General features: G+C 42.5%; 1 protein-coding gene across 5 annotated transcripts in view; it reads right to left on the reverse strand.

Annotated features, from left to right (window-relative positions):
* Positions 1-2,073: 2,073 nt before the first annotated feature.
* LOC112262844 (collagen, type VII, alpha 1) overlaps positions 2,074-12,448 on the reverse strand; it is a 102,526-nt gene continuing 92,151 nt past the window's right edge. For 4 of the 5 annotated variants that reach the window (XM_042297203.1, XM_042297200.1, XM_042297194.1 and 1 more), the window contains 16 exons: positions 12,340-12,375; positions 12,043-12,123; positions 10,649-10,702; positions 10,335-10,388; positions 10,112-10,174; positions 9,946-10,008; positions 8,773-8,889; positions 8,611-8,688; positions 8,141-8,194; positions 7,904-7,952; positions 7,678-7,686; positions 7,073-7,162; positions 6,498-6,629; positions 6,051-6,113; positions 3,791-3,973; positions 2,074-3,304 (listed from right to left, as the gene is read on the reverse strand). In XM_042297203.1, the coding sequence (XP_042153137.1) occupies positions 3,276-3,304; positions 3,791-3,973; positions 6,051-6,113; positions 6,498-6,629; positions 7,073-7,162; positions 7,678-7,686; positions 7,904-7,952; positions 8,141-8,194; positions 8,611-8,688; positions 8,773-8,889; positions 9,946-10,008; positions 10,112-10,174; positions 10,335-10,388; positions 10,649-10,702; positions 12,043-12,123; positions 12,340-12,375 (1,155 nt within the window). In that variant the 3' untranslated portion in view covers positions 2,074-3,275. The remainder of the gene's footprint in view (positions 3,305-3,790; positions 3,974-6,050; positions 6,114-6,497; positions 6,630-7,072; positions 7,163-7,677; positions 7,687-7,903; positions 7,953-8,140; positions 8,195-8,610; positions 8,689-8,772; positions 8,890-9,945; positions 10,009-10,111; positions 10,175-10,334; positions 10,389-10,648; positions 10,703-12,042; positions 12,124-12,339; positions 12,376-12,448) is intronic. The other variant, XM_042297204.1, reaches the window with a different exon arrangement.

A 12,448-nucleotide genomic window follows, 5' to 3' on the forward strand; every position in this document is an offset into this window, starting at 1 on the left:
AAACAATTTAAAGGCAATGCTACCAAATACTAATTGAGTGTATGAAAAATTCTGACCCCCTGCGAATGTGATGAAAGGAATGAAAGCTGGAAAAAAAGAATTCTCTCTACTATTATTTTGACATTTCACATTCTTAAAATAAGTGGTGATCCTAACTGACATAGGACAGGGAATTTTTACGAGGATTAAATGTCAGGAAATGCGAAAACCTGAGTTTAAATATATTTGGCTAAGGTGTATGTAAACTTCCGACTTCAACTGTAAGTATTCAGACCCTTTCTTTACTCAGTACTTTGTTGAAGCACCTTTGGCAATGATTACAGTATCGAGTTTTCTTGGGTATGGCGCTACAAGCGTGGCACACCTATATTTGGTACCTCTGAGGACAGCCCTCTGTCCTCAGAGGTACCACAGCCCCCAAGCCCCCCTCTCCTCAGAAGTACCACAGCCCCCCAGCCCCTCTCCTCTGAGGTAGAACAGTCCCCCGCCCCCTTCTCCTCAGAGTACCACAGTTCCCCTCTCCTCAGAGGTACCACAGCCTAAGAGCCCCTCTCTCCTCAGAGGTACCACAGCCCCCCAGCCCCCTCTCCTCAGAAGTACAACATCCTCCCAGCCCCGTCCTTAGAGGTACCACAGCCCCCTCTCCTCAGAGGTACCACAATCCCCCAACCCCTCTTTCCTCGGAGGTACCACAACCTCCCAGCACCCCTCTCCTCACAGGTACCCCATCCCACCAGCCCCTCTCTCATCAGAAGTACCACATCCCCCTCTCCTCAGAGGTAACACAGCCCACCAGCCCCCTCTCCTCAAAGGTACCACAGCCCCCAGCCACCGTCTCCTCTATCAGAAATACCACAGCCACCCTCTCATTTCTCAGAGGTACCACAGCCCCCCTCTCCTCTCTAAGTTGGTACCACAGAGGAAAGCAGGAAAGAAGCCCCCCAGGCAGAGGCTCATGGGAAGGGTAACCCCCTCTCCTCCCTTGATCAGGCAGGGTGAGAAGATGTAACTGTATGAACCACCAGCTGCTAAACTCTGTATCATTCAATGACAGATGCTGTTGATCAGATATAAGGAGAGGAAAATATTTACTCTACACAGCAAATTGGCAAGTGTTACCTAGTGTTCATTTTTCAGTGAAACATTTCTAGTAAAAGAACCCCAGTGTTGGTGTTAATTACCAGTGTTGAGTATGAGAGTAAAACATTTCCATCAAAACCACACTCATCATTATCAGATTTCCCAGCATGCCCTACTGCATTTTTTGGGGGCAATGTTTTAAATATCTATGTTTTTGCATGTACATTGATTAATTAATCTTATGCTAGACAAAGATTTGGGAACATAGATGTTCCCAAACTAATCCAATCAGTCCTAACTCTGGCTGGATTCAAATAAAAATGACACATCACTTTGCATGCCAGCATAATGTTATTTGCAGAGTCGGCCTGATGTACTTGCAGTGCCTGATGTGAGTGACCTGTAAACCAGGAGTTTAGGGTAAAACTTGTCCATCAAAGTAAGGCCTTGATATACAGTATGTAATGTATTGTCAACTAAGGAACTCACTTTTTGACGGCCACAGGACTTTAAAAGGAACACATTTAACAACCATGTCACTGTCACTAACAAATAAAGTAATGGGTGGTAACGCTACAATTCACTTGAAAAGGCAAGGCACCCTGGGAAATATGCAAATTAGGCTTTACACCAGACAGTGTTAAAACATCAAAAAACGAGTTACTGTAACACAATAGGTGTTACTTTCTTAGAGAAAGATGAACAGTATCAGCACTAAGCAAAGCGATAATTGTACACTGACATTTGTGAACCCATATAGACAGTGGAATAGTGTTAAACTTAACACTCTTAGTGTTGATTCAACACTGGAGAATTTGCTGTGTACCATAGACAACGCACACACACACACCCACCCTGAGTAACAGTAATAGACAGAGGAACTGAGCAGATTGAGGGCCAGGCTGGGTGCAGAGAAGTGTGATGAATGCTAAAACACATCCAGATCTTAAGCCCCCCCACACACAACTGTAATAGACATGATTAAACCTGTAATAACCATGTAATAACATTTATTTAAAAACTATGCAAATCTGTGACCAACTGTGTAGGGCTTGTCCTGAAGTGTCTCCCCAGGGGAAATCAGAGGAGAGAGAGAGAGAGAGAGAGAGAGAGAAAAAAAAAAAAAACAGGGGAGGATGAGTCACACCCAACTGTCAGAACATCCTTCGAACATTCAACGCACAACACGCAGTAAAGACGTGTGAAGGAGGGAAGTGTGAACAGATCGTAGCATCAGCCTCAACATGGTCATCATCAATATCCTCATCTTCTCTATGCTCAAGGTGGTGCCATCAATAATTCATCCTTACTCAGGTACAGGAACTGCACATGACATAGCTAAAACTAAGGCCAGGAATCTTTCCTGACCATGTGACCTGACCAGGAAAAACTCTTGTCTTCTCAGAACATTATCATATTTCCCAGTGTGCTGACCCAGGGCCCAAACAAACTACCACTTCAAAAAGTCTCTTTCATTAAAAAACATTGTACAAATACTTTTCTTTATATATTTAATAAAACAATGATTCATGTTGTCAAGCCAACATGAGTGTGTTCCTTTGCAATTTGAACATTAAACTTGATGAAAAAAACAAACTTTAGTTTTTTCTTTGAAAACAACAAATGAAAAGTGCAATACAAATATACATTTTAAAATAGCACCTTACCTCTGTCAGGTAAAAACATGCAGAGTTTAACATGAATCATTAGGACACACAAAACTCTTTTTCCCAGGTAATACAAATATACATTTATATGTACATCACATTGGCAAAATATTATAACATACTGTATAACGTATTGTGCGTGCCTCTTCATACATACAGAACAGCTCTGTTCTTTAGTGGACAGATTTGGAACTCATGAGCTGTACATCCACCAAAGGCAGATCCTGCTTTCTGTGGTAAGGTTGCGTCAATGTTTGGACAACATTGTCTTCCAGTAATACAGTACTGCTGTAATCGCTAGATGTAATTCTGAGAGGGATTAAAACGTTTGGCTGCAGTTAATGTAATATAAATGTACTTGAAATAAATAAGCAAATCAACAATGTGACCTGTGGCAATGAGACAAGATCCATCAAAGCTTTATATATATATATATTCAAAACCTTGCCAATGTTTATAGTTTTAAATATTAAACAACCATTTGTTGACATTCTTTAGGGTGGAGAGGTGGTCATGACATGCCGTTCATCATCGCCCCTTCTTCAAAGGAATTGCACCTGCAACAAAAGAAAATGTGCCGTTTTTAAAAATATGTTTGCTTGTGTGTACGTGTGTATGTGCAGCATGAATGTATCTGTATTCAGCATAATGTACAGGTAACTGCCTAAATATAGGAAACACTTGAGTAAATGAGGAATACAAAGTATATGGAAAGCAGGCACGTCCACACAGGTGTGGTCCTTGAGTTAATTAAGCAATCAACATCCCATCATGCTTAGGGTCATGTATAAAAATGGCCAGTTTAAGCATAGGGGAGTGTATCTGTGGGTGTGCGCGAACGTATGTGTGTGTGTCTGTGTGTCACCAGCTCTCAACCCAATTGAACACTTATGGGACATTCTGTAGAGATTCGTGGTGGCCCAACAACCTATTAAGACACTGCGTTGGTGTTTCCTTTATTTTGCCAGTTAATTGTATGCATGTGTGTGTGTGTGTGCACAGTAGGTTACTATGTATGCTTGCTTGTGTGTGTGTGTGTGTACCTGTGTCCTCCCCGAGGCAGCGCTCCTCACAGGTCTCCTGCTGGAGGAACCGGTTGGCATTGCCCTCACAGCCGCTGTAGATGAAGGGTCGGCAGGCCTGGACCTGGCTGTTAAAGTACCAGCGCAGAGTAAATCTCCCACAGTTGCCCTCCTCCAGGGGCAACACACAAGGATCCACTGGAGCTGGAATACATCACACACACAATGAGGCAGATGGAGAGAGAGAGAGAGAGAGAGAGAGAGAGAGAGAGAGAGAGAGAGAGAGAGAGAGAGAGAGAGCAGAGAGAGAGGCAGAGAAAGAGAGAGAGAGAGAGGCAGAGAGAGAGGCAGAGAAAGAGAGAGAGAGAGAGGCAGAGAGAGAGGCAGAGAAAGAGAGAGAGAGCAGGCAGAGAGAGAGGCAGAGAAAGAGAGAGAGAGAGAGGCAGAGAGAGAGGCAGAGAAAGAGAGAGAGAGAGGCAGAGAGAGAGAGAGAAGCAGAGAGAGAGAGAGAGAGAGAGAGAGAGAGAGAGAGAGAGAGAGAGAGAGAGAGAGAGAGAAGAAAGAAAGAAAGAGGGAGAGAGAGAGAGAGAGAGACAAGCGAGAGAAAAATCAAGCTTCAAAAGCTATAGAAAGCTACAGGTGAATGTTAGATGAATGTGATATTAGTATTAATGTTACTGAACAGTTGCTTAACATTCCATCATTATCATGAAATAAGTGATCATACAATTTAAGAGTTTATTTACAAAATGCTATATCCACAAATGTTTCACATGTATGTTTTTTCATCAGAAATGAATGCTTATGGGTACCTTTATGTGTTCGTAAAATACTACTGTCCTCAGATTTTGAATTAATTTTTTTTCATGTGTATTGCAATAGATTTAGTTGCAAAACACTATATATCCAATGTTTAGCTTGAATGGAATGCTTGTTTCCCGCATAACAAGGTTATTATATTTTTGCGTTTTTATATTTGGTTTTATTTATATTAATTTTTAGATTTTTATTTCAAATTTAGTTTAGTTTCAGTTAGTTTTCAGACCTGATATGCTAGTTTTTATTTAGTTTTGATTGTATAGTTGATTGTATAGTATTCAATTTTTATATTATTTAGTTTCAGTTTTAGTGGCTAAAAGCATGAGTAGGAGGCTAGGGGGGGGGCCGTAGTACACAGGGGATGGGTCAGGTCATAGGTTTAAAAGTCCTGAACAGTCATTCCGATAAGTACTTTTTCGCTCATGGCTAACTACCTAGAAGTTTGAAAAGACAGGCTCAGTGGGCGGTGTGCTTAGATTCATGAGCTCACCTTGACTGACAGTTCTTTGAAACGCTTATGTCACGCAAATTGGATGTCAAATCATCTCAAGCAAATTTGGTGACACACAAAGCAACTCAAACAACATTCAAATTGCATCAATGATGTAATTTATTTTTATACATTTTCCGCTTGGCATGTCTCTTGTGATGCAGTTCACAGCGGAACTGACGGATGTGTTGACATGACAACTGTGTCAGAGTTTTGAATGACACTCCCCCCTTTTGTTCCATGCTGGCTGGAGACCTAGCTAGCCAGTAACAAGCTCACACCAAACACAGATGAAAAGGGAAACATATAAGTATCTTTGCCATAGATGAATAGATGAATAGGGTAAACAGATAGTAAAAATATTAAGTTTGTGTGTCTGTCCTATATCTGAGAGATATAAGAAAGACAAAAAAAAATTTTTATACCCATATTTAACACCTTTTTTTGGCACTAAACTACTTCCATATATACTGTACTTCCATAAAATATTTGAACTTGTACCGGGCTACCTTCACACGAGTCTTATGGGTGTTATAGTGCAAAACAATGTACATGTTCATGAGTGTTCACATTAGTTTTGATGCCAAACAGCTCAGACACTACAGTCATTTTTCTGAGAAGAATTTCTGGATGTCTCCTGGTCTGACAAACATCGCTGTAGCTCGGTCACCTTCTACCGCAGACGCAGAAGGCCGACATTGGTGGATGCAGTGGATTGAGACGCAGCCCATACAAAATAAACTGCTCTCTCTTTGGTGTTTTGATTTGTTATCGACAGCAATCAAAGAAAAACAAATATTCTCAATTGGTTATTTGGGATATTTTTTCTGCGAGTGTGTATGTGTGTGTTTGCGTGTTCTTCAGAACATCAATAACCATCATGCTGGAGAGGCCCATAACATACAAAGATGGCTGGTGGAGTAAGCCCTTGAAACACCCCAGTAGTGGAGAGGAGGAAGTGGGCGGGTTTACCTTCCCCTTTGACCTCTCTCCTGGGCCTCTTTGTTTTCAGAGGGTCAACAGTGACTCTCTCACCTGCCGACACGTAATCATACAACCAACATCAACATTTATCAACAGACATACTGTAATAAGCACCCTAACAACACAAAACAGAAACACTTCAGACACAATAACACAAACAAATACAATCCTAACTTGAGAAACATGCACATAATTGAACAATTCATGTAAATCCCCCATTGTTGGAAATGAGAGATTTGCAGACACCCAGGAACCTGCATGTTGAAGAGGAAACAGGGTTGGTCTTAGTGTGGGACTGGGTTTAGTACTTGAAGGTTAGTTAAGTGGAGGGTTGGGCTGGGTATGTGAGAGGGATACAAGGTTGAGTTTGTGTGTTAGACTGACCTCAGTGTGTGAGGTTGGATCCAAGGTTAAGGGTGTGCGTGTGTGACGTACCATGGCTCTGATTGGCAGTGGGAGTCAGGTGGATGCTCTGCTCCATGGCCATGGGGTCGTCGTAGCTCTCTATAGAGTAGAAGTGTTCGTAGTCGGGGTCGTTGGTGTTCACCACTACACGCAGCTCACGCCCTACAACATATCACAGGGCAGGGGCCGTCACAACGGTCACAAACCTAACCCCCGACCCCTCACTGACCACCGCAACTCCTACAGCACAACGCTGGACTTTCACCAAGGGCTCAGTCCACCAAGGAACGGCGATGGCCTTTATTCAGCTGGAATACCCTCACTTACAAACCCCCTAACTTTAAAAATCAGACAAAACACAGAGTTAAAAAGTGTGCAAAACTGTCATAGACAGACATATTATTCCTAATGTTCAGAGACTATTGATGAGAAAACAGTGTTCACAGCATCCCCCTGGGCTGTTTGTTAAGACAGACCAACAGATACATACAGAGACAGACGGACAGACCAACAGACACAGACAGACATACAAACAAACAGGCAGACAGACAAGAGGAGTGATGAGGGATAGAAGGACAGTTGGACGGATGGATGGACACACTCACCGTCCTTGCCCTGCTTGCCCTTCCGGGCCAGCTGTTGCTCTGGAGCAGGACGTACCCTGGGGCTGGGCAGGGTTTCTGTCACAACAATACCTGAGAGCCGGGCCGGAACAGGGGACAGGGGGGGGAGGAAGAGGGTCCAGGAACATAAAAACAACAGGACATCCAGGTTGGTCAGTAAAACACAAACATAACAACCAGACACCACCGAAACCCACAGGCAGCCACACACTAACATATACACACACATGAGAACATACACTACAGCCAGTGCTTGAAGGGGACTGAAATAGGTACCGGTACTCATTTTGGGTGCCGGTACTATTTATATTTAGTTGCCGATACTCATCATATTTTAGAGCCAATATTCTGTACAGGTCAGTTCTGTACTGGCTCACTTCAAGCACTGAGTAGAACACCTACATGGACCACACCACATGACAACAGAACCAAGACTACATATAGTATGAACACATGTCAGAACCAAAAACACATTGAGTACATACAACTAATAATAAAGCTAATCTAATTGAATAGTTCATGTCAAAGCGAACTACTGCTACTGCACTTAAACCACCTAGTCCACGTGTCAGACTGAGCCCACTCACCTCCACAAGCTGAAAGACAAAGAGAGAAGGGAAGAGAAAATAGAATGTTACTCTCTCTTTCAGTCAACAGCACTGAGAGGTTCTAGATGGACAGAGGATCTGCATAACACTCTGTTAGCACCATTACTTGTTTCACTTGATGATGATGATGAACTGAAGTTCAACTGAGAACACAAGCATGTTAGATTGGGACATTGTGTTTTTGGCAGGTGACTTTAAGACTTACCACAGTGTTGGCTCATTTCTGTGCGGACGTATGCACGAATCTCATCTTCCTGCCACAGAGAGCCAGAGGGGAAGAGGAGGAGAGTAAGGGACAGGCAGAGAGACATGACTACATTATAATGTGTTTGTGTGTGTGTGTTTGTGCATGTGTGTGTGTGGTTGTTTGTGCATGTGTGTGTGGGCAGGTTGGTGGTAGAACCTGCAGATTTGGGCCCCGAGGCCAAGGTAAAGCACTGACCGTCAAGCCTGGCTCTCCTCTGTCTCCCTTGGCTCCATCTAGACCCAACTCCCCCTGCAGCAGAGACATGTATTAGAACACACAGCACACAACTGACATAAAGACACTGTTCTCAGAGCAGTTGGGCAAACTAATAGCTATACAACCCCAAGGTCAGATGTACTACACTGGGTACCTATCTGGCTCAAACGATCAGAAATAAGCACTGGAAATCAACAATAGCTGTTTTCTTCAGGGGTTAAATTTATAATTTCTTTACAAAACCTTTTCACAAAAACTTGTATTTGACCCTTTTCTACATTTTATGTTGAAGTCCCCAAATGTTCCATATAGTGCATAATGTTTAGTGATAGGCCCACAGTGTCAGAGCTGTGTCTGTGCTGTGGCCAGTTTGAGGGAGTTATTGGGGGACAGTTGCAGTCTGATACTCTATGAGCAGAAATACCACACAGTAAAGTGGTGACACTCACCTGCCCGCCTCTTTCTCCTGGTATACCTGGGATACCACGTGGACCAATCTTGGCAGGACCAATAGGCCCCCTCTCCCCCTGACAACAACAACAATCACGTTGACCATGTTAAATTTACAACATCATAACTAGGTGGCATCAACAAACAAAGCAAGTGAGTACCTTCTGTCCTTGGAGCCCTTCTGGGCCCTTAGCTCCAGCGGGCCCCTGAGGCCCTGTCAGTCCAGAGGCCCCGTCCACTCCTGTGGGGCCCGTAGGGCCAGGGATACCCGAGGGGCCCTGTAGAGAGGAAGAGGGAGAGGAAGGGAGCCATAGTCAGATACCATTTACAACCAGTTGTTTTCATCAGACTTTATATACAGCAGGGGAGAGTGGGGTAAATTGAGAATAGTTTTTATATTCAGCATCACTCCGTCAAGGATAATATAGTATTCTTTCTAACAAAGATATCCACATATATTTCAAGATGTTGTGTATCCCTGGAAATAATCAGAATTAATGTAAACATTACAGTTTTGAAAACATTGCTTGCACTTGGCACAACTTATCTCGAGTAAGGTTTTAGTTGATCCGCGGAACAGTTAAGCAGCCCACACATTTCTGTACTAAATTAAATATGACCACTACCTTTTTAAAACCATGCCTGTCTTTATTTCCCAAACACAATTGAAAACAATCACAATCGCTTTTTTGTCTTTTAATCATTTTAAGCATCTTTTAACACAGGCTTAACACCTAAGAAACACTTTGTACTTTTTAAAACATTTTTAACATAGGCCAGGCCCTGTTGTTACCTCATATCCCAGTGATAATGCCTTGCATTACACCTATGAAGAAAATGCCTCAATTTGCATAACTTGCCATTGACTCAACTTACCCGAAGGCAAACATTTTTACGATATTCGCCCACACAACCACAAATATACACTTTCATGCTAGGTTAAGAACCTCATATAGAAGCTTATAGAGATCCTAACTGATGTATTGAACAATCTTAAAATATTTACTTTGGTTTAGATGCAAGCATCATGAAACCTCTAACACAATGAATTCATTTGACTTGGTCAAATCTGTTTACCACTTTTCCCATGTGGTTTATTCCTTCACAGACCCAATGAAATTATGACCTCTTCCTAAATATTTGGTCAAATGAATCATTTTGTGTATGGTTTCCTAGAAACAAGGGTGGATCAACTTACCCCATTGGCTCAACTTACCCAACTCTCCCCTACATCTACAGTCAGTGGTCAGCTTGCGGTTTGGCTGTGGTCACATTCAGAGTATTTGTGCCGATCTGCACTTCATGAGTGGATTCAATTGTGGTTAAAGACTCACCCTTTCGCCCTTCTCTCCCTGGGTTCCTTTGGGTCCTAGTACTCCATCAATGCCTCGGTCACCCTACAAACACACAGAGATTAAGTAACACATCAACACACAGTTTTCTTGATACACACACAATTAAGTACACACGCACACACAGACACCATACAAAGACAAATACCTTGGGTCCGATCAGTCCCTCCTTGCCAGGGGTTCCAATGGCCCCTGGAGGCCCCAAGTCTCCCTGAAACACACAGGTACAACACCTGGTAACATGTCTACCCTTTGATGATAAGGCTGAAAATACAGTTGTAATACCAAATTCCATTTATCAGACTCAATGGTGTACTGTTTAGAGCCCTTTAAACATTATGTTATAGTGTACTTCATGGGATAATTCTTACCTGTTCACCTTTCCTTCCAGGCAACCCTGACCTCCCATGGATCCCTGAATCTCCCTGAACACACACAGAGCCAGGTCATTAGAAAGACACAGCATGGTGCATCCCCTACTGTTAATCTTATAAAATGTCCTCATTAACAACTAAAGTGAGAGTTATCATAGTTACAGTGGTTATGAAAGACTTTCATTATAAAACATACCATGCAACTACAATAATGGCTCCTCTGGATAAATAAAGTTGATTCAATTTAACGTCCTGTCACACATTTCTTCCCCTCTAACCTCCTCATCCCTCCTCTTTCTCTCCCACTGTACCTTTTCTCCTTTCGGTCCGTCTGATCCACAAGCCCCCTTTGATCCTCGGTCGCCCTGGAAACGATCAGTTAGTTAGTTAGTCAGAGAGCAAGATGAGGGACCCTGTCAGTCAAAGTGGCACAAACTGCTCCAAACTGCCAATTCAGAATGAAAGAAAACTTATAGATAGATTTTACAATCTTTTCAGCTGCCAAGAAAACCCAGCCTAATGCACACAACCCCTCATTCACCAAGTGACTCATCAATAACAACTTTCAATCAGATGGTTGCCAATAACAACCAGCTGGTCAGAACCGGTCTGTGTTGGGTGGGGGTCAACATGGGCTTGTCACAGTGACCAGCAGAACTGAGTTGGACCATGTTTGATCATGAACAGACCACTGGTTCAGTCTTTAAAGACTTAAAGCAGTCCATCCAGGATTTCACAGAATTTTTTTGTGATATTTGCAGGAAAAAAATATAACAATGTTATGATTTTGACAAATGTATTGCAAAAATGAGCTGACGAGGGAAATAATTGAACCATATCATGCAGTAAATGTGTGTGATTGGTTGAAAACACAAGCCCTGTTTTTGTACTGTGGTGATGGGTCATTTTTTTGCAAAAATATTGCAATGATTTGACTGCTTTATGCACAAATAGTGCAATGACCGGTCAAATTTGCAAGCCTTCGCATAATATGCAGGATATTGTTGATTTAGCAAAAAAAATTGTGATCGCTGAATCCTGGATGGATTAAAGGATGAGTAACTGGGTGATTTGTGGAGAATAATAGCAAGTGACAGATAAGAGGAAATTGAGGGGGTTTGATAGCATGGTGAGACTGAGTGGGCTGGCAGATATTGTGCTGTCTGGATTAGTCATTTCTAAACCCAGATTATCATGCTGTGATTATATTGCTGTTAGTGTGGCAAGGTCATGTGAAGAAAACACAGAACACATCTCAAAGTTTTCCTCAGACACACTTTGCCTTTAAGACAGTGATTCACACAGTAGGAAGGTTAGAGGGTTCTGCAATAAGTCTGTCAGAATGCCACAGAAACACACAAATTATATTTCCATCAGTCATTAAAGGTATTTATAGAATATATGAGGATGAAAATCAATTTACAGCTGAATTTCAACTAATCCTCTACAACGTGACGTCAATTTGGAACCATTGAAGCGTTATGGCCCGGTGGCATCATCTGTGAGGCTGGCAGTCGCTTAGAGGACATCTCAAGGTTGGCACTAAACTTCTTCAAGTGGCGATGCACTCAAAGACAGTTGAAATATGATGACAGGCTGTACACACACACAAACACACACATGCACACGCACCAACACAAGCACCAGACACATACACACACAGATACATTGTGCTGCACACACACAAACACACGTGCGTACAAACCTTAATTCCACGCATTCCAGTTATTCCAACGTCTCCCTTATCCCCTCTAAAGCCTGGCATTCCATCCTTTCCTGGTGTACCCTGGGAGAACACACACAATCAACCAGACGCTTTAATCCACCAACAGGAGAGTAAATGGGGAGTTAGACATTGGGCCAGGAGTTTTTCCTGACCATGTGACCAGACCAGGAAGAACTTTGGATCCTAGTTATAGGCTATAATAGAGTTTTTCCTGTTCATGTGGTCAGGAAAAAAAACACATTGTTTTCATAACTGAAGGTGAAATGGGAGACTCACTGATTCTCCAGGTACACCAGGCTGTCCCGCCTCTCCCTTCAGACACAAAGACAAACCCATTAAATCACTGCATTTTTAATGGGTCACCTACAGTATCCAGTCTGAGAAA

This window comes from Oncorhynchus tshawytscha, linkage group LG02 (genome assembly GCF_018296145.1).
Source record: "Oncorhynchus tshawytscha isolate Ot180627B linkage group LG02, Otsh_v2.0, whole genome shotgun sequence".
NCBI lineage: Eukaryota > Metazoa > Chordata > Actinopteri > Salmoniformes > Salmonidae > Oncorhynchus > Oncorhynchus tshawytscha.